Source organism: Salvelinus sp. IW2-2015, linkage group LG11, assembly GCF_002910315.2.
Source record: "Salvelinus sp. IW2-2015 linkage group LG11, ASM291031v2, whole genome shotgun sequence".
Taxonomy (NCBI): Eukaryota; Metazoa; Chordata; class Actinopteri; order Salmoniformes; family Salmonidae; genus Salvelinus; species Salvelinus sp. IW2-2015.
In genome coordinates, this window is record NC_036851.1 from 2,705,069 (window position 1) to 2,732,409 (window position 27,341).

The 27,341-nt window shown below is 44.0% G+C and overlaps 1 protein-coding gene across 1 annotated transcript; it reads left to right on the plus strand.

Annotated features, from left to right (window-relative positions):
- The first annotated feature begins 212 nt into the window (after positions 1–212).
- LOC139028424 (ciliary microtubule inner protein 1-like) lies at positions 213–26,430 on the plus strand. Its single transcript, XM_070445813.1, has 5 exons — positions 213–277; positions 748–826; positions 1,224–1,226; positions 2,932–3,030; positions 26,275–26,430. The coding sequence occupies exons 1-5, from the start codon at positions 213–215 to the stop codon at positions 26,428–26,430; spliced, it is 402 nt and encodes a 133-aa protein (XP_070301914.1).
- The last annotated feature ends 911 nt before the right edge of the window (positions 26,431–27,341 follow it).

A 27,341-nucleotide genomic window follows, 5' to 3' on the forward strand; every position in this document is an offset into this window, starting at 1 on the left:
ACTCATGTTTCTAATTTTACACACACACACACACACACACAGAGTGTATGGTGTGATCTCTGTGTGACACTCAAATTATTTGGCATTGTATCCCAGGATACACAAAAGGATAGTGTCACTGCAATATGTTGCTATGGTGACGGTAAACATATCTGTCAGTGTAACTTACATAAGGTAAGAAGTCACAGAGACAGACAAGCTTTCCGGCATAGATGGCAGCCCCAAAAAAAACTGGATCTGGTAAAGAATTCAACTTTGTGGATCAGGATGAAATCTGGTAAACTCTTCTCTTTAAAAAGTCTATGGGTTCACAACAAAACAAATGCAATGACATTTTGAATTGTATTCCTTGTATTTTGCAAATTAGCCTTTCTTTTTTGATATAGCACAAGGTTTGTCACTTTTGTTAAAGATAATTAGCTATGAGTTTTTGTTTGTTGTGGTAATGGTGGATTGGTAACAGTCGTTCATGGTGGTGGTAGTAGAAGGCTAGTAGTAGTAGTGGTTATAGAATAAGAAGTAAGCCAGCAGTATTAGTATCCTAGTATTGGGATAACTGTAGTAGTAACAGTGTCTGAAGAGATATAGCTAGGTAGATTACCACTAAAATAAGCTATACTTTTAATATAGATTGAGGTCAGTAGGGTTCTCTGAGCTATGTTAATTGTTTTATGAGCCATTTGGCGTTTTTATGCAGGCCCAATGCTCTTTCAAAAAGCCTTCTACGTGTCTTTGATTAATTTTCAGGAAAGTTTACGTCAAAATAGAGCTTGAGTCAGCCAAAGCCTGGCCCAATAAATGGGGATTCTTGACCACGTCCTACAAGGTGAGCCAGTGAAACATGATGCGGTATAAACACAGAACGAGAGTTCTATTTCCAATGCTACCATGGGGCGGCGCACAATTGGCCCAGTGTCGTCCGGGTTAGGGAGGGTTTGGACGGCAGGGATATCCTTGTTTCATCGCGCACTAGCGACTCCTGTGTCGGGCCGGGCGCAGTGCACGCTGACCAGGTCGCCAGGTGTACGGTGTTTCCTCCGACACACTGGCTTCCGGGTTGGATGTGCATTGTGTAAAGAAGCATTGCYGCTAGGTTGGGTTGTGTTTCGGAGGACGCATGGCTCTCGACCTTCGCCTCTCCCGAGTCCGTACGGGATTTGCAGCGATGAGACAACACTGTAACTACTATCAATTGGATACCACGAAATTGGGGAGAAAAAAAGGAGGTACATTTAAAAAATAATAATAATAATATATTTCCTACAACTACACAACCTTATCAGCCTCCATTGATTAGCCAGTCAGGGACATACTGAACTGGGCTCCATTTGAATCAAAACAATTAAATCATAGTTATAAGGTCACTCAATCGCATACAGTGCATTCGACGCCTTCCATTTTTACACATTTTGTTACGTTACAGCCTTACTCTAAAATTGATTAAATAAAACATGTTCCTCATCTATCTACACACAATAACCCATAATGAGAAGGCAAAAACAGGTTTTAGAAATGTTTGCAAATTTATTACAAATAAAACAGAAATACCTTATTTACATAAGTATTCAGACCCTTTGCTATGAGACTCGAAATTGAGCTCAGGTGCATCCTGTTTCCCTTGATCATCCTTGAGATGTTTCTACAACTTGATTGGAGTCCACCTGTGGTAAATTCAATTGATTGGACATGATTTGGAAAGGCACACACACACACACACACACACACACCTGTCTATATAAAAGGTCCCACAGTTGACAGTGCATGTCAGAGCAAAAACCAAGCCATGAGGTCGAAGTAATTGTCTGTAGAGCTCCGAGACAGGAGTGTCGAGGCACAGATCTGGGGAAATGTATCAAAAATGTCTACAGCACTGAAGGTCTCCAAGAACACAGTGGCCACCATAATTTTTAAATGGAAGAAGTTTGGAATGACCAAGACTTTTCTTAGAGCTGGCCGCCCGGCCAAACTGAGCAATCGGGGGAGAAGGGCCTTGGTCAGAGAAGTGACCAAGAACCCAATTGTCACTCTAACAGAGCTCTAAAGTTCCTCTGTGGAGATGGGAAAACCTTCCAGAAGGACAACCATCTCTGCAGCACTCCACCAAATCAGACCTTTATGGTAGAGTGGCCAGACAAAATCCACCCCTCAGTAAAAGGAACATGACAGCCCGCTTGGAGTTTGCCAAAAGGCACCTAAAGGACTCAGACCATGAGAAGCAAGATTCTCTGGTCTGATGAAACCAAAATTGAACTCTTMGGCCTGAATGCCAAGTCAGGAGGAAACCTGGCACCATCCCTACGGTGAAGCATGGTGGTGGAAGCATCATGTTGTGGGGATGTTTTTCAGCAGTCAGCACTGGGAGACTAGTCAGGATCGAAAGATGAACAGAGCAAAGTACAGAGAGATCCTTGATTAGATCACCTTACAACATGACAAGTCTCTGAATGTCCTTGAGTGGCCCATGCAGAGCCCGGACTTGAATCCGATCGAACATCTCAGGAGAGACCTGAAAATAGCTGTGGAGCGACGCTCCCCATCCAACCTGACAGAGCTTGAGAGGATCTGCAGAGAAGAATGGAAGAAACTCCCCGAATACAGGTGTGCCACGTTTGTAGCGTCATACCCAAGAAGACTCGAGGCTGTAATCACTGCCAAAGGTGCTTCAACAAAGTACTGAGTAAAAGGTCTGAATACTTATGTTAATGTATTTGTTTTTTTATTGTTAATATATTTGCAAAAACGTCTAAAAACCTGTTTTTGCTTCGTCATTATGGGGTATTGTGTGTAGATTGAGGGGGAAAAACGATGTAATACATTTAGGATAAGGCTGTAATGTAACAAAAAGTGGAAAGTAAAGGGGTCTGAATACTTTCTGAATGCACTGTATCTGAGTTTCTTCAGATGTTCAGATATTCCATGTAATGTTTACAGACGCAGGAGCAGAGCCACAAGCTGAAGGAAGTTGTAAGATTAGAGCTGCCCCAGCATCTTAAAACACGTCCCCCTTCCCCACCTGAGAAATACATCCAGGTGAGTCCATACAAACTCTTTTTGACCCTGGTCAAGTATGTCCCTGGTCAAAAGTATTGCACTATATAGTATTGCACCAGTTGTATAACAAACGTGGACAGTAAAGCTAACATTTAAAATGTGCTCTATACTCCAGTATTTTGGATTTGAGATCAAATGTTTCATACATAATGTCACCTTATATTTGAGGTTATTTTATTTTATTTGAGGTTATTTTATTTTCATATATGTTTCACTGTTTAGAAATGAAAGCACTTCATGTATCTAGTCCCCGCATTCGAAGAAGTCATAAGTATTTGGACAAATTCACTTATAGTGTATCAAAGTAGTCAAAAGATTAGTATTTGTTCCAATATTCCTTACATCAAGCTTGTGACTACAAACTCGTCTTAGGAAGGTTCCATCATAAAGTGGCTAAAAGAAGGTGGAGGGAATCCAAGCAGCTTGCCCCTCCCAACAATAGGGCTCCAACCTCTTCCTGTGGTTATGGTTCCAGAACTAACACCCCAAAAATATGTTTGCATATAAATGTCAACAACATGCTGGTTATCGTGGTTCCAAACATTGAATAGGTAAAAACACCTCCGGGGTGAACCATTAATTCAAAAGATTAGAAATTGATTTTAAAAAACAGTGACATATGAAGAAAAGGTCAAGGGCTCCCAAATTAGCTCTTTGTTCAAAATGGTTTWAAAAAATCTACCTAGAACCATGAAGAAAATGGCACTCGCTAGCTGTCAGTCAATGGCAGCTGGCTGATTTTCTTGCGACGCCGACGTTAGCAAGCTAGCTACTTTGACCGACTGGCAGGAGATTGCGTCTCATTGGCAGTGTTGCCAGGTCAAGCTAAAATATATAGCGATATGACCACTCAAAACCCACCCACAAGGCCTGAAAACGAACCCCATTTTTTTTCAGAAGCAAGAGAGGAGTTTACACATTTTTCCAATAGGTGTATCCATAATAACAATCTAAATACTTATGGTCAAATGTGCTTCACTGCATTTCCCCCTTTTGTTATTGGTTCATCACACCAAATGATTTAATCTGAACTATAGAAGTGATTGATAGTAAATGGTTAAGAGGTATCTTCAGAAAACATTCTTGTGAAATGGTGTTAACTTAATGTTAATCAATGTGAAATAGTGTTAATACAAGTCACATTGCTCTAAAATAATAGTATTCCTTTCATCTGGATTCWAAAAATCTAAAAGCAGTGTGCTTTTTGGATTATTTTATTTCATAATAAATGTCAATTAATGTGTAGAGATAAGTACTCACCAAAACAGTAGTGCTGGTTTGGTATTAGCTTCATCTAGAGGATGAGGTGATCCCCATACAAGTTGGTGCTGCTGTTACCATTCCCCATATCTTGCCCGGCAGAGAGTAGAGGAACAGACAGCGATATAATGAGGGATGAGTTAAATAAACAGGGGGATTGAGACTTTACAGACAGATGACTGAAGGAAGTGTGTGTGTGTGTTCTGCTCACCCCCAAAGTGCTGGGTTAGGCCAACCAGGAGCCCCACTACCAGGTTGAAGCCATTTATTGGACTTTAGAGAACACTGAGCAACAGGGTTCCAGRCAGTGAGGGGCCAAAGGAAATACATGCTGGTGATCCACATATAAGTTGGTGCTGCTGCCATTCCCCATCACCACAGGGGGAATAAGACTTTACAGACAGATGATTGAAAGGAATTGTCTGTGTAGACTCAAAAATAATGCTTGTGAAAGTTACTCACCCTGCTTTTTTCTTGTTTTTTGGTCTGGCCTATGAGGCAGTACAGCAAAGACCGCCCCTGTATCTACAGAATGCTTTTCTMTCCTCTCCTGGGATGCKCATATTTTGCCCATTTACCTGGCATACTGACAGTAGAATCGTATCTAGCCAGTAAACTAGCGTGTCAAAGAGGTTCATTCCTATGTCCTCATCTCTGCACGTTACTCCCTCTCTCCTCTGACTTCAACTTTCTGGCCAATGTTAGCTAGCTAGCTAAATACCCAGACATTGTTCAATCCTTTCTCCTGCTTTCTGAAACTGKTTTTGTTCTCAGTTTCTCTCCCTTGCTCTATTGGCTGTAATGAAAAAATAAAAGCAAAGAATAATTTTCAGGGAGAAGTATGTAGTTAGCTAGCTAGTGCTGCTGTTCATTGTTGAATCTCACATCACTTGTCATGATGTGCGTGCATGCTGTTCTCCTCTCACTGACATGAGTCAGCTGAACTGCCTGCTGCAGCAGAAGTGCTCTGTCTCAACAGTACTACACACACACACCACTCCCTTCCAACAACTGTATTACATTTTTTATTTAACCAGGCAAGTCAGTTAAGAACAAATTCTTATTTACAATGACAGTGTCACGGTCGTCGTAACGATGAGACCAAGGTGCAGCGTGGTAAGCGTACATACTTCTTTTAATGAAAGAACGAAGACTTAACAAAACGAACTAAACGAACCGTGAAGCATATATGAGAAGTGCAGACAGGCAACTAAACATAGAATAAGAACCCACAAACTACCCAAGGAATATGGCTACCTAAATATGGTCCCCAATCAGAGACAACGATAAACAGCTGCCTCTGAGAACCAATCTAGGCAACCATAGACATATAAACACCTAGACTTACAAAAAACCTAGACATACAAAAAAAACCCTAGACAATACAAACTAAACAAACCACCCTCATCACACCCGACCTAACCAAAATAATAAGGAAAACACCCGGACTGGGATCTCGCTGGAGCTCCGGACTGGGGATCGTCACTGGAGGCTCCGGACTGGGGATCGTCACTGGAGGCTCCGGACTGGGGATCGTCGCTGGAGCTCCGGACTGTGGCCCGGTCGCTGGAGGTTCCGGACTGTGCCCGTCGTTGGAGGTTTCCGGACTGTGGGGCCCGTCGATTGGAGGGTTCCGAGCTGTGGGCCCGTTCGTTGGAGGTTCCGGACTGTGGCCCGTCGTTGGAGGTTCCGGACTGTGGCCCGTCGTTGGAGGTTCCGGACTGTGGCTCGTCGTTGGAGGTTCCGGACTGTGGCCCGTTGTTGGAGGTTCCGGTCTGTGAACTGTCGCCGGAAGCTCTGGACTGGGTACTGTCGCCGGACGCTCTAGACTGGGTACCGTCGCCGGACGCTCTGGACTGGGTACCGTCGCCGGATGCTCTGGACTGGGTACCGTCGCCGGACGCTCTGGACTGCCGAGGCYCACTGTAGGCCTGGTGCGTGGTGCCGGCACTGGTGGTACTGGGCTGGGGACACGCACCTCAGGGCGAGTGCGGGGAGGAGGAACAGGACGTACTGGACTGGTCTGGACTGGTCTGGAGTGTAGAGCTGACAAAACCCGTCCGGGCTGGATGTTTATTTTCTCCCTACAAATGCAGGGCGCTGGCACAGGACGCACTGGGCTGTGCAGACTCACCTGAGACATAGTGCGCAGGATATCCTGGTCCAAGAAGGTATACTGGAGACCAGGAGCGCTGAGCCGGCACCCTCCTTCCTGGCTGGATGCCCATTCTAGCCCGGCCAATGCGAGGAGCTGGAATAGAGCGCACCGGGCTAGAATAGCGCACTGGAGACACCGTGCGCTCCACCGCATAACACGGTGCCTGACCAGTAACACGCTCCCCACAGTAAGCTAGAGGAGTTGGCTCAGGTCTCCAACCTGACTCATGCAATCTCCTCGTGTGCCCCCCAAAAATGTTTTATTGGGGCTGCCTCTCGGGCTTTCGTGCTAGCCYTGTACCCTCATATCGTCGCCGTTCCTRTTTTCTCCYTTATTTCTCCTCGTAGTATCGCCGTTCCGCTTTCGCTGCCTCTATCTCCTCCTTKGGACGGCTATACTCCCCCGGCTGCGTCCAGGGTCCTGCTCCWTRTAATATCTCCTCTCAGGTKCATTTCCCCATTAAGCGCTGTTCCTCCTTTTCACGCTGCTTGGTCCTTTTTTGGTGGGTTCTTCTGTCACYTTCGTCGTAGTGATGAGACCAAGGCGCAGCGTGGTAAGCGTACATACTTCTTTTAATGAAAGAACGAACACTTAACAAAACTAACAAAATAACAAAACGAACCGTGAAGCATATATGAGAAGTGCAGACAGGCAACTAAACATAGAATAAGAACCCACAAACTACCCAAGGATATGGCTACCTAAATATGGTRCCCAATCAGAGACAACGATAAACAGCTGCCTCTGATTGAGAACCAATCTAGGCAACATAGACATATAAACACKMAGACTTACAAAAAAAACCTAGACATACAAAAKKCCCTAGACAATACAAAACTAAACAAACCACCCTCATCACACCCGACCTAACAAAAATAATAAAGAAAACAAAGATAACTAAGGTCAGGGCGTGACAGACAGCTTGATGTCCTTTGGGTGGTAGACCATTCTTGATACACACGGGAAACGGTTGAGCATGAAAAACCCAGCAGCATTGCAGTTCTTGACACAAACTGATGCTCCTGGGAATCCTGGCACCTACTACCATACCTTGTTCAAAGGCACTTACATATTTCGTCTTGTCAATTCACCCTCTGAATGGCACACATATAAAATCCATGTTTCAATTGTCTCAAGGCTTAAAAATCCTTCTTTTACTCGTCTCCTCTCCTTCATCTACACTGATTAAAGTGGATTTAACAAGTGATCATAGATTAAGGGAACATAGCGTTCACCTGGATTCACCTGGTCAGTCTGTCATTGTAGTATCTTAGGAAGCTTCTTAGATTGATGACACGTGAGTATGTTTTAGCATTTAGTTGTAACTTTGAATAACATTACCGGAATGTACATGCCGTTAAATTACCGGAGGCTCTCGAGCACGATATATATGGTAGATATTTAAACGGCTACGGATAGGGGAAAGCACACCCCGTATTAATCAATACTGCCATCTATTGGTAAACATAATACTTAACATATTTTATTATTTTTGTACATTTTTATTTCACCTTTATTTAACCAGGTAAGCTAGTTGAGAACAAGTTCTCATTTACAACTGRGACCTGGCCAAGATAAAGCAAAGTAGTGCGACCCAAACAACAACACAGAGTTACACATGGAATAAACAAGCGTACAGTCAATAACACAGTAGGAAAAAAAAGYAAAAAAAGGTCTATATACAGTGTGTGCAAATGGCGTGAGGAGGTAAGGCAATAAATAGGCCATAGTAGCGAAGTAATTACAATTTAGCAAATTAACACTGGAGTGATAGATGAGCAGATGATGAAGTGCAAGTAGAAATACTGGTGTGTAAAAGAGCAGAAAAGTGAATAAAAACAATATGGGGATGAGGTGGGCTATTTACAGATGGGCTATTATCAGCTGCAGCGATCGGTTAGCTGCTCAGGTAGTTGATGTTTAAAGTTAGTGAGGGAAATATAAGTCTCCAGCTTCAGCGATTTTTGCAATTCGTTCCAGTCATTGGCAGCAGAGAACTATTTTGTAAATGACATTGCCGAAGTCGAGGATCGGTAGYATAGTCAGTTTTGCGAGGGTATGTTTGGCGGCGTGAGTGAAGGAGGCTTTTTTTTGCTAAACAGGAAGCCGATTCTAGATTTAATTTTTGATTGGAGATGTTTAATATGAGTCTGGAAGGAGAGTTTAGTCTAGCCAGACACCTAGGTATTTGTAGTTGTCCATATTTTGGTATTTGGTATTTTATTAGGATCCACATTAGCTGTTGCAAAAGCAGCAGCTACTCTTCCCGGGGTCCAAACAAAATAATAATACAGAATGACATAATACAGAACATCATTAGACAAGAACAGCTCAAGGACAGAACTACATACTACACACATAGCCTASATATCAATGCATACACACAAACTATCTAGGTCAAATAAGGGAGAGGAATTGTGCCGGGCAGGTGTTGCTTTATCTGTTTTTTGAAACCAGGTTTGCTGTTTATTTGAACAATATGAGATGGAAGGAAGTTCCATGCAATAAGGGCTCTATACTGTACGTCTTCTTGAATTTGTTCTGGATTTGGGACTATGAAAAGACCCCTTGTGGCATGTCTGGTGGGATAATTGTGTGTCAGAGCTGTGTGTAAGTTGACTGTGTGTAATGTTTCTTATAAAAAGAAGTGATGCAGTCAGTCCCTCAACTCTTTGCCAAGAGACTGGCATGCATACTATTAATATTAGCCCTCTGATTACAATGCAAAATGTGCTGCTCTGTTCTGGGCTAGCTGCAGCTTAACTAGGTCTTTCCTTGCAGCACTGGGCCACACGACTGGACAATAATCAAGATTAGACTAAATTAGAGCCTGCAGAACTTGATTTTTGGAGTGTAGTGTCAAAAAAGCAGAGCATCTCTTTATTACGGCATAAATATACCAGATGACTACATCCCCCCCCTTTAAGGCTAATAACCCAACTTAATTCCTTTCTGAGCTAGGCTGCCAACTAAACATTTATGATTTTCTCCTAACAATCACATCTTTTAATTTATTTTTACGACCTCTGGGAACATGATCTCCCTTAGGATCTGAAATAGTCTGAAGGACGTGTCTCTCTAATAGAGCGTCTCAGAGGTGSTYTAGGCAGGGAAGTCAAACGCAGGAGAGCAGAACTTGGTGAATAGCTGGAGCAGTTTAATARATAAAACMAACGGCATATAAAACAACAAGCACATGGGTACAAAACCCGTAGCGCACCAGTAACACATAGCACGAGTACTTACAAGAAACATTTCCCGACAAGGACATGGGGGAAACAGAGGGAAAATATACAACATGTAATWAGGGAATTGAAACCAGGTGAGTGTGAAAACAAGACAAAACAAATGGAACGTGAAAAATGAATCGGCGATGGCTAGAAGACCGGCGACGTCGACCGACGAAAATCCCCCGAACAAGSAGAGGAACCGACTTCGGTAGAAGTCGTGACAACGATGAAACAAAGTCATTTTGTGGCGACTTCATAGGAGGAGGTCGTCCCGTACTGGTGGTCTCAGGAAGTTGAGCCTTGTTGGTCTCAGGTTGTTGGTCCAACTGCAACTCTGGGGAACGTTCCAATGTCCTGTCCTGCTCGTTTAAGCATTGATCCATGTCCACGGATGGAACTGGAATTCGAGTTCGGATCTGATCCATGTCTCCTTAGTCTTTGTCCACTTCTGATGATCACAGTATTTGATACTGGTCCTGAGCAATCCTCAATTGTAGCTGTTATCCATTTGTGACCAAACCCATAGTTTCTTGTGGAGACATCGTCTCCAGGTGAGAAACGTCTTAGTTTGGCTCTGTTGTCATGATTACGTTTTTGATTCCATTGCTTTTGTTGTATTTTCACTTTCAAGTCTGGCCCGATGAGATCCAAGTTTGACCTTAACCTCCTTGACATCAGCATTTCTTCAGGTGACAATCAAATTGTAGCTGGACGAGTGATCCTGTAGCTAAACAAGAATCTTGACACCTTTGTTTCAATGCTGTCCCCTTGCATCTTCCTCATCCAAGGTCAGAACTGCACGTTCTGCTAATCCATTTGAGATGGGTGAAAAGGGGCAAACGTTACATGCTGAATTCCATTTTGTTTCATGAAACTTGTGAATTCCGTTCTGGTAAAACAAGTAGAATTAGCAACCAACAAGTAGCAACCAACATTTTAGGCAATCTCATGGCACTGAAACTTTGTCTCAACTTCTCAATCGTAGCGTTCTATGTTGCCGTGTTGATGGGGTTAACATCCATCCATTTTGAATGAGAATCAATCAGCACGAGGAACATTTTCCCTAGGAAGGGTCCAGCGTAGTCCACATGTAGTCGTMTCCATGTTTTTTCCAGCCATTCCCATGGATGTAATGGCGTGGTGGGGGGTGACTACCTGTTACTCTGACAATCTGCWRACCGGCTAACCTAATTTTCCACATCCTGGACCATCTTTGGCCACCAGATGTATGACCTCGCTAGGCCTTTCATTCTCGARATACCTGGATGCGACTGATGCAACAACTTCAGTAGCATACCCCGCCCTTGTGATGGGATAACTYCTCTTMAACCTCACAGAACACACCCATCTTGAACACTCAAGGCCAAGCGGRGAGCATAGTAAGGCATGATCTGAGGCTCTGTCACAGTAGGCCATCCTTTCAGGATAAATTCATGCACTTGTGATAGCGTCACATCCTTTGAAGTCCATTGCCTGATTTGTGCAGTGTTCACCGGTGCATCATCCAACACATCGAACATCAAGACTTGCTAATTTTCTCCTTCTAGAGTGATGATTTGTGGAACGGGCAGCCTATTCAGAGCATCTGCATTCCCATGGTATCTACCTGGCTTGTAGATTAATCTGTACTTGTAGGCCCGAGCTACACAGCCCAACATTGAACTCTTGGATAGACCATTTGTYGTACTGGCTTTTGTTCATGGAACAGACAGATCAGAGGCTTATGGTCTGTCACAATAGTGAATGTTTTCCCATATAAGRACTTGTGGAATCTCTATATTCCGAATATGACAGCCAGTCCTTCCTTGTCCAGCTGGGAGTACTTTTTCTCCACTGACGACAATGTTCTGTACATGAACCCGATAGGTTTCTCTGCACCATTCTCCATCCGGTGTGATAGACCCGCCCCCACACCATATGATGAGGTGTCACACAATAAGATGAGGTCTCCAGGCCACATCCTTCCTTAACAGTTGATGCAGTGMAGCTAAGAGGGCATAGAGGTTAGGGAGGAAGCAATTGTAATAGTTCAGTAAGCCTAGAAAGGCTTTCAGCTCTGTAACGCTTGTCGGAGCTGGAGCTTCCACGACAGCCCTCACTTTAGCTTTGACAGCGTGTAACCCCATCCACCTTGTGACCCAGGTACTGCACTTCATCAGCTAACAGTGTACACTTGCACCTTTTCAGCCAGAGACCAGCCTCTTCCATCCTCCTCAAAACTTCACCCAAGTTTCTGAGACGCTCGTCCTTCGTGACTCCCGTGACCAGAGTGTAGTTGAGGTAAACCGCTACCTTGGCTATCCCCTGCAGAACTCCCTCCACGGTTCTTTGGAAGATAGCTGGTGAGGAAGACACCCTGAAAGGTTAGCATTTATAGGTAAACATCCCTATGTGGGTGTTTATGGTCAGGTACTTCTGTGAAGCTTCATCCATTTGCACTTGCTGAAATGCAAGTGTCATGTCCAGTTTTGTGAACTGTTGCCCTCCGGTTAACGTTGAAAGCAAATACTCCACTTTGGGTATGGGGTACTGCTCCAGTGATGAAACTCTATTTACAGTCAGCTTGTAGTCACCACATAATCTGATGGAACCATCTGGTTTGAGTATGGGAACAACTGGTGCTGCRCARTCAGAGAATTTGACAGGAATAATGATATGCTCTGCTAAGAGTCTGTCAATTTCGACATCCATTTTAGGCTTCATAGCATATGAACTGATCTTGGCCTATAGAATCTGGGAGTAGCATCTGCACCAACATGAATGGTAGCCTGGACCCAAATTAATGTCCCTATCTCTTCTTTGAAAACACACTCATGCTTTGAAAGCACCTGCTGCAGTGTCAATGTCTCTGTAGTGATATGTTTGATTTCATCCCAGTTCAAGATGGCACCGACAGATAGGGCAGCTCTGCTTCTAGCTCCGAAGCAACTTTGCAGTATTTTGTTTTTTTGTGTGTTACACAAGCATTCCACTACACCCGCAATAACATCTGCTAAACATGTGTATGTAACAAATAAAATATTATTGTATGTCCTCCAACCACCCTCTCCCTAGTAAGCTGGGAACTGTACCTTCCACTAATAAGCGAGGCAGACTTTTCTTTTGTCCTTGATATTCCACTTGAACATCAGCAACTCCAATCAGGGATTTTCATCCCTGTGTACGTTTTGAGTTAATGGGGTGTCCCTCAGTTTAGGCACTTCACCTTTTTCAATTTCTCATTGAATTGGGACCTGTTCATTGTGACGCTACATCCTGTGTGTAGTGTCTTAGCTCTTTTACTTGTTTATATAATAAGAAAGACTCTGAATACAATAAACTGAACTGGAGTTTCACATTTACTAAAACGAGTTAGTACCAGAATAACATAGAACAACACTGCGCATGACCAAGGATGCTCCATTCTTAAAGGGGACATCAGTAATTAACAGAACATAACATTCCTTCTCTTATACAATCAGAGTTACTTTTACCAAACCACAACTGAAACATTTCCCAGAACTTGTTGTAGTTATTTTGCATCTTTTTGAACTTTTGTTTGTTTATAAGTCCAGTCTGTCTGGTGGACGGTGCCTTCGTTCTGGGTAGCGCCTAGGATTGTCTGGAGGCTCCTGAACATCCTCAGTGTGTGCTTGCTCCATTATAGCTTCCGCTATAGCAGKAACACGTTCACTTTTTTCAGCCTAGGGTCTCTTTACTGTCCCACKGACCTCTACAGTTCCCGTGTGTCACTCTCAGGAGRTCTCTGTGCCTGTTCTCTCTCGATTGTTGTGCTGTTTTCCATGGAATGCATTTGGTTAATGTAACGCCGCCACATTATGTCTGGMCTCACTTGAACCTGGTAAGTTCTGGGTCCCGTTTGTATATGTACTGCCCCGCCTGTCCATTTCCCTCCCCTTCTGTAGTCTCGCACCATCACTTCCTGTCCTGTTTGGAGATGGCACTCCCGGCCACCCAGCATCTTGGCTTGTTTGTTCAGCACGTCATTACTCCTTTTTGGCTTCATGATGACCAGCTGTGTTCGGAGAGGACTCCCGAACATCAGTGCGGCTGGGCTTTCATTTGTCGTGGCATGTGGGGTGTTTCGGTAGGAAGCCAGGAACAGTTTTGTTTGCAAAGTCCCTTCGTCTCGTTTTGCTGCACGGAGTCCTTGCTTTAGGGTTTGCACAAAGCGTTCTGCCAGCCCAMTGGTGGCAGGGTGGTACGGAGCTGAGGTTGAGTGTTTGATTCCATTTACTGACATGAATCTTGTGAACTCGTCACTTACAAAAGCTTGTGCATTGTCACTTACCAGCTGCAGCGGCAATCTGAAGCGTGCAAACATTGTTCTGAGACACTCTATCGTCTGAGCTGAGGTGGAGGAGTCAGTGCAAAACACCTCTGGCCATTTGGAATGGGCATCAACTATAACCAGAAACATATGCTTTTCAAAGGGACCAGCGAAGTCCACATTAATTATCTGCTATGGCTCTGTGGGCCATTCCCATGGGTGGACTGGGACAGGAGCAGGCATGTGAAGGGTTTCCAAACATCCACTACAGTTCTTCGCCATGTTTTCTATCTGTTGATCCAGACCGGGCCACCAGAAGTGGCTCCTTGCAAGCAGCTTAATTTTGACAATTCCAACATGACCTTCATGTAGTTGCTGCAAAACCTGATGTTGGAATTTATGGGGTATCATGACTCTCATTTCCCACATTAAACATCCTTGGTACATTGTAATTTCGTTTCTCTGCTGGAAATACGGAGTCAGCTCCTTTCTGCCTGTAGRTGGCCATCCTGACATGGTGTATGTATATACTTTTGACAAGGTCACATCTTTCCTTGTCTCCTGTTTGATAACTGTGCTTGTGACCAGTGGTGCCTCGAGCTGAGTGGTATGGAAAATGTCCACTGCATCCACACTCCTTTGTCTTTCTCTTGTACACGGCAGTCTGGATAATCCATCTGCATTTGTGTGGAGGGACGACGGCTTAAACTCAATGTCATACATATGACTGGCAAGGAACAAGGCATATCACTGTAACCTGCCTGCTGTCATTGCCGGAATGCCTTTCTTTGGACTGAAAATGGAAAGCAACGGCTGGTGATTCGTAACCAGTGTGAAACGCTTGCCATATAGGTATGCGTGGAATTTCTTGATGCCCCACACTGGCGCCGGTGCTTCTTTGTCGATTTGTGAGTACTTTTTCTCTGCATCATTCAATGTTTGTGACGCAAATGCAACTGGCCTCTCTGACCCATCTTTCAGTGTGTGTGAAAGGACTAAGCCATAAGGGGACGCATCACAAGCCAACTTCACTGGCAGTTCAGGGTCGTAATGCATCAGGACCTCAAGAAATGCATTTTCACACTGTTCTGTCCACCGGCATGTCCTTTTCTTTTATAGGGGCTGATTTAGAGGCTGGAGTACTGCTGAAAGGTTTGGGAGGAATCTTCTGTAGTAAATGATCAGTCCCGTAAAAGATCTCACTTCTGTGATATTTTGTGGTCGTGGTGCCTGTACCACTGCATCAATTTTGTCCTGTGTTTTGTGCAATCCATTTCGGTCGATTTCATGTCCACAGAAGACAATCTTGTCTTTGAAGAACTCTCACTTCTGTAAGTTTGCCTGTAGACTATACTCTTTCAGTCTTTTCAGGACCTCTTCCAGGTTAGCCAGGTGCTCTTTGTCYGTGCATCCTGTTATGATCATGTCATCCAGGATACACTGGGTTCCTGAGATTCCTTGCAAAATCTGGTCAATAGTTTGTTGCCAAATGGCTGGGGCTGATGCAATGCCAAAAACCAGGCGGTTATACCTGTATAGACCTTTGTGTGTGTTTATTGTCAGGTACTGTGTGGAGCTCTCTTCAACCGGTAGCTGCAAGTAAGCCTGTTTCAGATCGATTTTACTGAAGTGTTTCCCACCAGCTAGTGCAGCAAAGATGTCATCCAGATGTGGCAGGGGGTATTGATCTCTTGAACGTGCCGTCCTTGGCCAGCTCTCCTGCTATCTCTCTCAGAATGACCTTCTTGATCCAAATCAGTCAGGTTTCAAGACTAGTCATTCAACTGAGACTGCTCTTCTCTGTGTCACTGAGGCGCTCCGCACTGCTAAAGCTAACTCTCTCTCCTCTGCTCTCATCCTTCTAGACCTATCGGCTGCCTTTGATACTGTGAACCATCAGATCCTCCTCTCCACCCTCTCCGAGCTGGGCATCTCCGGCGCGGCCCACGCTTGGATTGCGTCCTACTGACAGGTCGCTCCTACCAGGTGGCGTGGCGAGAATCTGTCTCCGCACCACGTGCTCTCACCACTGGTGTCCCCCAGGGCTCTGTTCTAGGCCCTCTCCTATTCTCGCTATACACCAAGTCACTTGGCTCTGTCATATCCTCACATGGTCTCTCCTATCATTGCTATGCAGACGACACACAATTAATCTTCTCCTTTCCCCCCTCTGATAACCAGGTGGTGAATCGCATCTCTGCATGTCTGGCAGAATATCAGTGTGGATGACGGATCACCACCTCAAGCTGAACCTCGGCAAGACGGAGCTGCTCTCCTCCCGGGGAAGGACTGCCCGTTCCATGATCTCGCCATCACGGTTGACAACTCCATTGTGTCCTCCTCCCAGAGTGCTTAAGAACCTTGGCGTGATCCTGGACAACACCCTGTCGTTCTCAACTAACATCAAGGCGGTGACCCGTTCCTGTAGGTTCATGCTCTACAACATTCGCAGAGTACGACCCTGCTCACCGCAGGAAGCGGCGCAGGTCCTAATCCAGGCACTTGTCATCTCCGTCTGGATTACTGCAACTCGCTTTGGCTGGGCTCCCTGCCTGTGCCATTAAACCCCTACAACTCATCCAGAACGCCGCAGCCCGTCTGGTGTTCAACTTTCCCAAGTTCTCTCACGTCACCCCGCTCCTCCGCTCTCTCCACTGGCTTCCAGTTGAAGCTCGCATCCGCTACAAGACCATGGTGCTTGCCTACGGAGCTGTGAGGGAACGGCACCTCCGTACCTTCAGGCTCTGGCACTGCGTTCATCCACCTCTGGCCTGCTCGCCTCCCTACCTCTGAGGAAGTACAGTTCCCGCTCAGCCAGTCAAAAACTGTTCGCTGCTCTGGCACCCCAATGGTGGAACAAACTCCCTCACGACGCCAGGTCAGCGGAGTCAATCACCACCTTCCGGAGACACCTGAAACCCCACCTCTTTAAGGAATACCTAGGATAGGATAAAGTAATCCTTCTAACCCCCCCCCTTAAAAGAGTTAGATGCCACTATTTGTAAAGTGGTTGTTCCACTGGATATCATAAGGTGAATGCACCAATTTGTAAGTCGCTCTGGATAAGAGCGTCTGCTAAATGACTTAAATGTAAATGTAAATGTAATGTATTGGTCCACATGTAACATTGAATTCACAGTTACCTTGAAGTCCGCACACATTCTAACAGACCTGTCTTTCTTTACAATAGGAACTATGGGTGTAGCCCAATCGCTTCTGTCCACTTTCGTCAGGATCCCTGTATCCTGCAAGCAATCGATTTCCACTTCCACCTTTGGTCTCAGGGAGTATGGAACAGATCTGGCTTTGCAGAATTTTGGGGTTGCGTCATCTCTCAGTACAAGTTTGGCTGTGAAGCCTTTTACTGTTCCCATCTGATCACTGAAAACTGTGTTGTATTTCTTCCGCAAGTGTTCCAGTGTTTGGTCTGTGCCTTTCTCTTTGGACTGGAACGTGTGGAGCATTTTCAAGTCACACCAGTTCAGCTTTATTTTTGAAAGCCATTCCCTGCTAAATAATGGGGGGGCCAGTTCCAGGCACCACATCCAGCTGTAACTGCTGTGTTTGCTCCCCATAACTCACTCTGACCTGCAACGCCCCCATTGGGCTCAATCTCTCCTGAGTAGGTCTTCAGCAACACATTTGTGTTCTTCAGCTTGATAGTCTTGAAGTGCTCAGTGTAGACAGTCGTGGAAATTATAGACACTGCAGATCCTGTGTCCAGCTCCATTTTGAGGGGTTTGCCTTCGATATCTGGTGTCACCCATATTATGCTACTGCTGGGAGAAGTAACTGTGTTTAACTCCATTGTACCAATTAATCGTTCATCTGAATCACTGCCACTGTTCTCTGCTAGTGCATTCACAGACCCTTTCATTTTCTCCGTTTTACTGTTGTGACTGAATTTTGCTCTGCATGTTCTTTGAATGTGCCCCCTTCTATTGCATTTGTGACAAATTTCGTCTTTGAAACGGCAGTCGTCTGCTCTGTCACACCTGTTGCATTTTTCGGCTACACGGGGCGCTGTCGGCTACGTGAAAACTTATGCAGGGAAGTTTGTGATAGGTCCATTTTTATTTTACTTTGCAACTCAATTGCATCTTTGGTTGCAATTTCCATAGCAACAGCAATTTTAACAGCCTTTGCAAAAGTTAGATCTGATTCTGTGAGCAAACATTTCTGAATGTGTTCACGTTTCAGTCCACAAACTAATCTATCCATTAATGTGTCATTTAGGTTCTCTCTCAACTTGCAATGCTCAGACAGTTTCTTCAACTCTGCTACATATGTACTAACACCCCCCCCCCCCCCCCCCCCCCTCATTCTGGTCTCTCTTGTGGAAACGAAAATGTTCTGCGGTGATTGGTGTAGGTGATAGGTGATTTTGCAATATCACCACAATCTCAGTGAATGTTTTATTGGAGGGCTTCAGATCTCTTAGCAAACTGTACATTTTTTGGGTCAATCAAACTCAACAACGCTGGTACTCTCTTGTTATCAGCAATGGTGTAGCAAGTGTAGCCTAGTGGTTAGAGTGTTGGACTAGTAACTGAAAGGTTGCAAGATCGAATCCCCGAGATGACAAGGTACAAAATCTGTTGTTCTGCCCCTAAACAAGGCAGTTAACCCACTGTTCCTAGGCCATCAACTACCTTGCCTAGTTAAATAAAGGTAAAATGAAATGACTTTTGCAATGAAGTACAGTTCCAGTCGTTCAATGTAAGTTGCCCAGTTCTACTTCATACCTTTCAGACCGTCAGTATGGTTGAAAGTAAGGATTATATCTCTCGCGCTCTGCTCAGGTCGAGTAATAATAACAACAAAGTCACGCCGGTGACGTGACAGCGTGGGAGGACATGCCCCGCAGTTCATATAAAACAGTGCCGTGGTCTGACGTATAGTCTCTTATTTGTTCGCGCAAAGTTAGCTTAGCCATATTGCGCAAGTTGACTGCTCCGCTGGTCCCGTTTTTCAGATTGCATCTTCCCAGGTCCTGGTAGGGTAAGCTAAACTCAGTAGTTGTGTGTACTGTCAGTCTGTCACCAACAGCCTGTGACCTGTGAGTCAGAGCGTGAAATTCGCCGTCCAAGGCTGTGTGACGGCTCTCTCTTACCTATCCCTTTTATCGGAAGATATCGGGGCTTCATTGTCTTGTGCTGACTTACCCCACCAGCTAGTGTGTGTGTTGGCCACCATACTCCGGTGCTAACCTTGTCAAGATATCCTCCACTGCTGTGCTCGTTATCGAGGCCGCAGGGCACTAGTCATCCTTCAACTATTTAAAACTCGAACGGGTCACTTCCCTAGAATCAGATCTAGGACGATTGTTAGCCTAGCCAGCTAATGTTATATGACGTGAGATTCGGATTGCCTCCCCTAGGCATCCCTCTCCTCTGGTATTACCAGCTAGCTAGCCAGTTTACTAACTCAACCTAGCTGCCACTGTGTGTCGTCAGCTAGTTTACCAACTCCATATAACTGCCACTGTGTGTTGTCAGCTTGGCTTACCAAACGACAGCAATTTGTCGTGTTTTCACATAAATAAGCCTACGTTTAAATATGTTACCACCTACTCCAGCCCGGTGGTCATAGCTAGGCTCATCCAAAATATTTTTGGGGGTGCAGTACAGCTCCCACCAAGTTATTATAGCTCTCTACCCTTACTGTGTATTGTGGTAGCTGTTGTATACAGTCTTAGGTTACTATTATATTAGTTAATTTGATGAATCAGTGTATTGCATAAGATATATTTTATAATTTATTTTCTACACATTCTGAACTGAGAGAACACCGCATCACCATTATAATGGGCATACATGGCTGCTCCTCTTGTGGAGATGAACCACAAGTAGAAGATGGTCATGACCTGTACCCTGCCTGCCTAGGCATTGGCCACCTGCGTGAGGTCCTTTCTGACCCCTGCGTTGACTGCGCCATCCTGCCTGTGAAGGTGGGTGAAGCATGGATGGTTTCACAGATAACATACCGGCGTCCGGCGTTGTTTGCCAGGACCCACCCAGGGCAGGACCCACCCAGGGCAACCAAAAGAGGGAAAGCCACAAAACCGATGGCGCCAACCCGGTAAGAAAGTTTTTTTCTTTTTTTAAAATAAGAGTCTCACTCAGAAGGTCGATTCCTTATCCTCTGAGAGAGCAGCAAAAAACGATTTTGCGTTCCTTCAAGCTCCCTGAGTCAGGGCCCTTTAGCAGAGGACTCAGATAGCCGGGATGATGACCTGTCTACTCGGGCATCCAACCAGCACTTTAGTGACCAGGATGATAACACACCCAACATGGTGAAGGAGGTGCCAACCAGTGTTGTGGACCCATTCAGTCTCAACACTAAAGATGGGTAAGGAGTCATTCCGAGGCTCTGGGTCACACAGCCAGAAAGAAGCTTTGCCTCACATCGCCTGGTCCTGCTTGTGGCCTTTGCTAGGCTAGAGCTTGATTACCCTAAAGCCACACCCCCTGCAGCTAACCCATTCTTTAAGAAGGCGTTTCTCACGGAGCTTCAGAGATGCTGGGCCGACCCGTGGGTCCTTGCCCACCACGGCAAGGACAGTAAGACACTATATCTTCATTTAAACCAGGGTACTTAATGGCCTGTAGTTTGTAAATCCAAAAACMTTCTCTTTGGTTTAACTGTTTAAGACGGTCCCCTTTTCTAATAGAGGCCGGAATATGATCAATACCCATAGCTTGTAGGGAGGCAGGGTTGCCATTTTTTTTAAACTTAAAAAAAACAACGTAGTTTCTATTGAAAATGCCATACTAATAAATGCATTTTAATTAATTATATGAAGAGTGCCTTGGTCCTCCTTTCTTTTTGATGACCAATTTACCCCTTTTACCAAAGAGCACCTTCTGTCTACCAAAATGTACTATTGTGTACCTTAGTAGTGCTTCCCTTCCTCCTCTTTCTACTAGTTAAGCTAGCTAACTTGTTTGCAGATCAGAGTATGTGAGCGGCGCTGGAGCGGAGCGAGTAGCCGGCGTGCCCAATTTGACTGGAGCGAGATTCCCAAAGGCTGGAGTGTTGGCCTCAACCACTCGAATTTCGCTCCAGTAGCGTTCAATTCAGGCACTCAGGGCATGCCCGCCCCAGCATGCATTTGTAGTCTACTTGTGTGCTGCTAAATGCCCCTTGCTTTAGCTACTGTCATGGAGGTCGCTAAATATTTTCATAAAGAAACTGATAAAACACACAGGTTATTAATGAAGGTGACTTACAAAGATGAGGACCAAGAGCAAGAGAGGGAGTGTGGTGATGTAGTGTCCACTTATGTGTAAGGCTTGGATGCCACCTGCTGGTATGGTGCTAAACTGTTAGGTTATAGACCGGATGCTATTGTTCTACGCGGGGGATGTATGGCAGTTGTTACACGCTGGCTTCATGAAACATCCACAACTATCATTGTGGAATCTGAAAAGACACTTATCCCAAAGGTATGATGGTGTACTTACTACGTGCATATGCTAAAAGAAAGGAACGAGGTTGGTAGATAACTAAGTGTGTCATCGTAGCAAAGGGTTTATTAACAAAAAATCTGATCTATTAAACGTTTCGTTCATTTTCGTTGTAATATCTATATACAATAGGCCTTAAATTATTTTTGCCCAATACGCCTGGCATACTCCCACGTTCAAGGAGCTTTCCGTTTTGATTGGGTTATTTTTCCTAAAAACCTTTAGGCCTACCTATAGAAAAACATTTTTAAAACAGCTCTGCATCTCTGACCAGTCTGGCAAGAGTGGCCAAAAGGGTGGAGAGGATATTCTCCGCTGCTGGCTGGCTTTCCAGGTACCATTGCTTGAGCCTGAAGCTACAGGCTGGCCAAACTTGTGTTTCTAAAAATGAATTCTAAAAATGAAATTAAATGCACTAATAAATCATTTTAAGTTTAATTTGTATTGAATTCTAAATAAAGAGGAAGATGTATTTTTCACACGCTGCGCCTTGGTCCGCTTTCTCCCCTTTGTCGATCGTGACAGAGGGAGAGAAAAGCGACCAAGGCGCAGCGTGTTGAGAAAAATTACATCTTCTCTTTATTTAGAAGATGAACCAACGAAGCAAAACAACAATCGATGGACCGTGAAGCTAAACCGACTAAATGCAAAAACATGCAACTTGACACAGACCTAGACCTAGACACAGACTTAGACAATGACCCAACAAAGAAGTATGATGCCTATGTGCCTAAAATATGGTCTCTCAATCAGAGAAATGAAAGACATCTGCTCTTGATTGAGAACCACTCAGGCAACCATAGACATACCTGAAACCCTCACTAAACCATAGACATACCTAGACATATTCACTCAACACAAAACCACACCAAAACCAACACCCCCTTTACCATATAATCACCCAAAACACAAACATACCCCATGTCACACCCTGACCTAACTAAAATAATAAAGAAAACCAAGAATACTAAGGCCAGGGCGTGACAAAGAGCTCAACTCTGCTTACATACTATGTTGCAGATAAACTGTCCTTGTCGCAGGGACCACAGAAACAAGCATCATTATCGGTTCTTGGATCCTAACCAACTCCACCCCAGAAGAGAAAAACTAGCGAGAAAAAGACTCCTCGTGACCAATCCAGAAACTGGATAAACATTGTAATTAACTTTGAAAGGTGGAAGAGTGATTCCGAAATGGCCACCGTTCTCATGGACTGTTAGGTAAGTGTTTTAGCCTGCTAGCTATGTTAGAAGCCACACCAGGCAACCAATATTAATACCAAATTGCAGAGGATTGTATACACAAAAAGTCATTGTGGTCCTCTATTGGTAGGCAATTGGCTGCAGGGCCAAACACATGACATGGGCACTCTGTGCCATAGATTCAATCATGCACAATGTCCACATTTAGATCTATACAAAACAAATTGCATATATAAACATCTAACAAATACCTAGTGGCTTTACATGTTACACATCTCAACATTAACCAAGCCTTGCAGTGGTGTTTGAACCTAAGACTGGCAGAAACAGTTTTTATCTCAGCCGGGAGTTTATTCCACTCTACCAGTCTATATAAAAACTTGTTCTGGCCAGTTTCAATCTTGAATCGACATAACTAACCTCCAGACGAGCTTCAATGCCATACATCTCTCCTTCCGTGGCCTCCAACTGCTCTTAAATGCAAGTAACACTAAATGCATGCTCTTCAACCGATCGCCAGACCCACTGGCTCCAAGTCATCTATAAGTCTATGCTAGGTAAAGCTCCGCCTTGTCTCAGCTCACTGGTCACGATAACAACACCTACCCGTAGCACTCGCAGGTATATCTCACTGGTCACCCCAAAAGCCAACACCTCCTTTGGCCGCCTTTCCCCCCAGTTCTCTGCTGCCAATGACTGGAACAAATTGCAAAAATCGCTGGAGACTTATATTTCCCTCACTAACTTTAAACATTAGCTTTCTGAGCGGCTAACCGATCGCTGCAGCCATACATAGCCCATCTGTAAATACCTACCTCATCCCCATATTATTTTTATTTACTTTTCTGCTCTTTTACACACCAGTATTTCTACTTGCACATCACCATCTGCTCATCTATCACTCCGGTGTTAATTTGCTAAATTGTAATTACTTCGCTACTATGACCTATTTATTCCCTTACCTCCTCACGTCATTTGCGCAGACTGTATATAGACTTTCTTTTTTTCTATTGTGTTATTGACTGTTCGCTTGTTTATTCCATATGTAACTCTGTGTTGTTGTTCGTCGCACTGCTTTGCTTTATCTTGGTCAGGTCTCAGTTCTCAGTAAATGAGAACTTGTTCTCAACTAGCTTACCTGGTTAAATAAAGGTGAAAAAAAATGTAGCCAGAGGAGGATGGAAGCTAGCTGTCCTCCGGTTACACCATGGTGCTAGCCCAGACAGTGCTGTTGAAGTTACTGTAGACCTTCATTGCAAAACAGTGTATTTTAACCAATTATTTGGTGATGTATGAATATATTTGGTAWAGTTTTATCTAAAAAGGATAACTTTTTCAATGTTTCACTTTTTAATTTTATGAAATTTCACTGAAGAGAATGGTCCTCCACTTCCTCCTCTAAGGAGCCTCCACTGGTTTACTACAGCTAAATGAGGGGGAAGACATTACCACCAAATAAGTCAGTGCCACAACAGTGTCCTTTACGTAGATAGGATGTGGTGTTGTGCTGTAACCAGTGTAACATGTGTCATGCTAATGTAACCATCCTGTTACTTGATGGCCCATAGTCCACCAATGTTGTCCTGTGAGGATCAGGTTCAGAGTGGATCACGGTTCTACAGAGATATCTCTCCCTCCCGCAGAGGGGGAGAGATTTTGATGGGGGGGGGGGGTGTTTATGACACCTCACGCCCATTGTAAATCCCTCTTCCTTTAGTGTTTGGGACTGGAATGTCTGTGTGGGCCTTCCTTGTGGAGAATCTACCTCAGAACTGTAACATGCAATAAATAGACTTTGGGACATTATATTTCATCAGCCAAAATTGTGGTAACAATGATAGATGGAATATGAAAAGGAATGTCGATTTTGTTATTTTATTAAAAGTCAAATGAAGACGTTCTCATAATGTGTATGTGATGTTTACATACTTTATGTTGTGTAGAAAATATCCAGATGAAAGAGAATGTTTTGGTGACAATAAGACTGTGATTTTAGTTGTCTAAACAAGATCATAGAAATGTATAATACCTTTCCTCGAAACTAGCTACGCCCCAGGTAACCCAGAGAGTGTGTCATAAAGACGGGAATGCCTTTCTACCCTGGGGTATAAAACATGTGAGTTAAGAATTTTACATACCAGACTAAGTTTACCACGCAGTGCAGGCAAGGTTTACAAGTAGTCGCGACCCCGAAACGCAACACGAGGTTGAAGAGGACAAAGGAATCTCTTAACAATCAATGCTACTGTATCTAAGAAAGTGAATTCAAGAAGGACCAACCGATTATTCTCTTCAAATCATCGGTTGTCTACACGGCCCTCCTATCCAAGCTGGGAGCGTCGACATGGCTGATTAGCCTCCTAAGAAGACCATTCTCACAGAACGAGTGCAAGGAAACAGACAACCAAGAGAAAGGACATTGTGACATCGTGTGGACAATTAGAGACTTACACCCGGTAACGAAGAACAGGGCGTCGGCCAACCCAGGGCGTCGGCCAGGGCGTCAGCCAAACCTATCCCACTAAGCGGAACTCGGTCCATGAAGAGATACCCAACAGAGACCAACACGTAAATACATGCATTATAATTCTGACCCATAAGAGCGACAGTTTGGAGCATGGTGTTAGGGCTAAACTAAGCATAGTTTACAAATGTATCCAAGTGTGCTTTTCTCTCATGCTCTTTCTCTCTCTCTCTCTCTTTAAATCTGTGTCATATTGTGTTGGTCCGCTAGGGACCTGTTGCCATTGTATTAAGTTCTAACCAATAACCTAGACTGTTTGTGTATGTGTATCTTATGTTATCATTTAGCTTATTAGTAAATAATCAATTACATTTGTGTGGTTTGTGCAGATTTACGAATTATGTGACGTTCAGAATGAGACTGATYAGGAAATTAATTGGTGACTGCTATGAAATCGATATTCTGGTATTCTTTGAGTGAATTTGGGAAACGGTAACTCATTAATCAAACTTTTCCATGGTGCCCCAGGTTACTGAGTTAATGGTTACAGGATTAATTGAATCACATAGTTAATTATTCAATAAATAACATTAACGATAACAACGTCACGACAATGTCATGCAAATTTTGTATTTTTTGTAGGGGCGCCCACAACCTGCGGATTCCTGTTTAAGTTCAACGGCATCATAAACTTTACCCAGTACTAGGACATGTTAGCCAAAAACCTGGTTGCTTCTGTAGGTGAGGCATTGAAAGGTATTGAAAACAGGGGTGCCAATAATTTTGACCTCTCTTTTTGAGAGAAAAAAATATATCTTGTTTAAGCAAAATCTCTTTCTCTAAGGCATTGTTAGTATAAAATAATTTTCAAATTTTTTGGAGCATACAATATAGCTCAATATTTTTCATATTTTTTTTTGCTCACCATTATCAACGGTGCCAATTATTTTTTACCTGACTTAGTTTCATACAGTCATCAAATAAAGGTGACATTCTGTACTGTCGCCTCCATATGAAACATTTGATCTCAAATCTAAACTGCTGGATTTTTTATTTTAGCCTCACTGTTGAAATACATATGGATGGGAGTGTACATAGTATTGCAAAACGTAGAGAATACGGTGCCAGACGGAAATGCTTGGCCATGCGTGACACTGAGGTTTGTTGCAGGTGGGGCCCTCTCCCCCTGTTCCGCCGACCACCCAGGCTCTGATTGGCTGGCGCTCAACAGTGCCCGAGCTGCAGCTGGAGCGCTACGGAACGGTCCAGTGTGGGAAGAAGAGCTTTTTGAAGGAGCTTGGCTGGGCTTTCGACGCCTGCATATGAGGAACCCCCCCGCCGCCCTTGCTGCTCAATATATGACTTTCCTTTATACTCTGCTCTTGTTTGTCTTTGTGTCCCTCTGTCGAGGTTCTTGCTCCCTCCTTTTTGTCTCAAATACTCTGAAGTCCTCTGAAATTAGCACAATCAGCTAAAACAAATTGGGATTTGATTTAACTCAATATTGATTAATACTCCATCTTAATCTGATTTTATTTACTTCTGTCTCTCTCACATTTCATTTTAACACAAATATTGCATACCATATCCAACAGAATTTGCACAATTGTCACGCCCTGACCGTAGAGATCCTTTTTATGTCTCTGTTTTGGTTGGTCAGGGCGTGAGTTTGGGTGGGTATTCTATGTCTGGTGTTCTATGTTGTCCTTGTTTTGTATTTCTATGTGTTTGGCCTGGTATGGTTCCCAATCAGAGGCAGCTGTCTATCGTTGTCTCTGATTGAGAATCAGACTTAGGTAGCCTGTTGTCCAACCTGTGTTTGAGGGTGGTTGTTTTCTGTTTTGTGTGTTGTCTCCTTTCAGAACTGTTCGTTTGTCGTTTTTGTTGTTTTGTCAAGTGTTTCGTATTTTATTAAAGTAATATGAACACTTACCACGCTGCACCTTGGTCCTCTTCTCCTTCTCCCGACGACGTTCGTTACAGCAATGGGTACTTGATTTTGCTGCTCCAATGAAAATCACTTTATTATTAATAGGATATTATGTTCTGTTCTTTCATTCTCCTATATTCAATGGTGCTGTATTCCCACAAGTGTCATGTATTAGTTAAAGAGCAATCTGCAGTTCAAACAAGCTTATATTTTGGGTCCTGGGGGGGACGACAGACGAACTAAGCTCGTGATGCATAATAAGTAATGTTCGTCAAGAATCAATGGCCATATATCATGAATTTTAAGT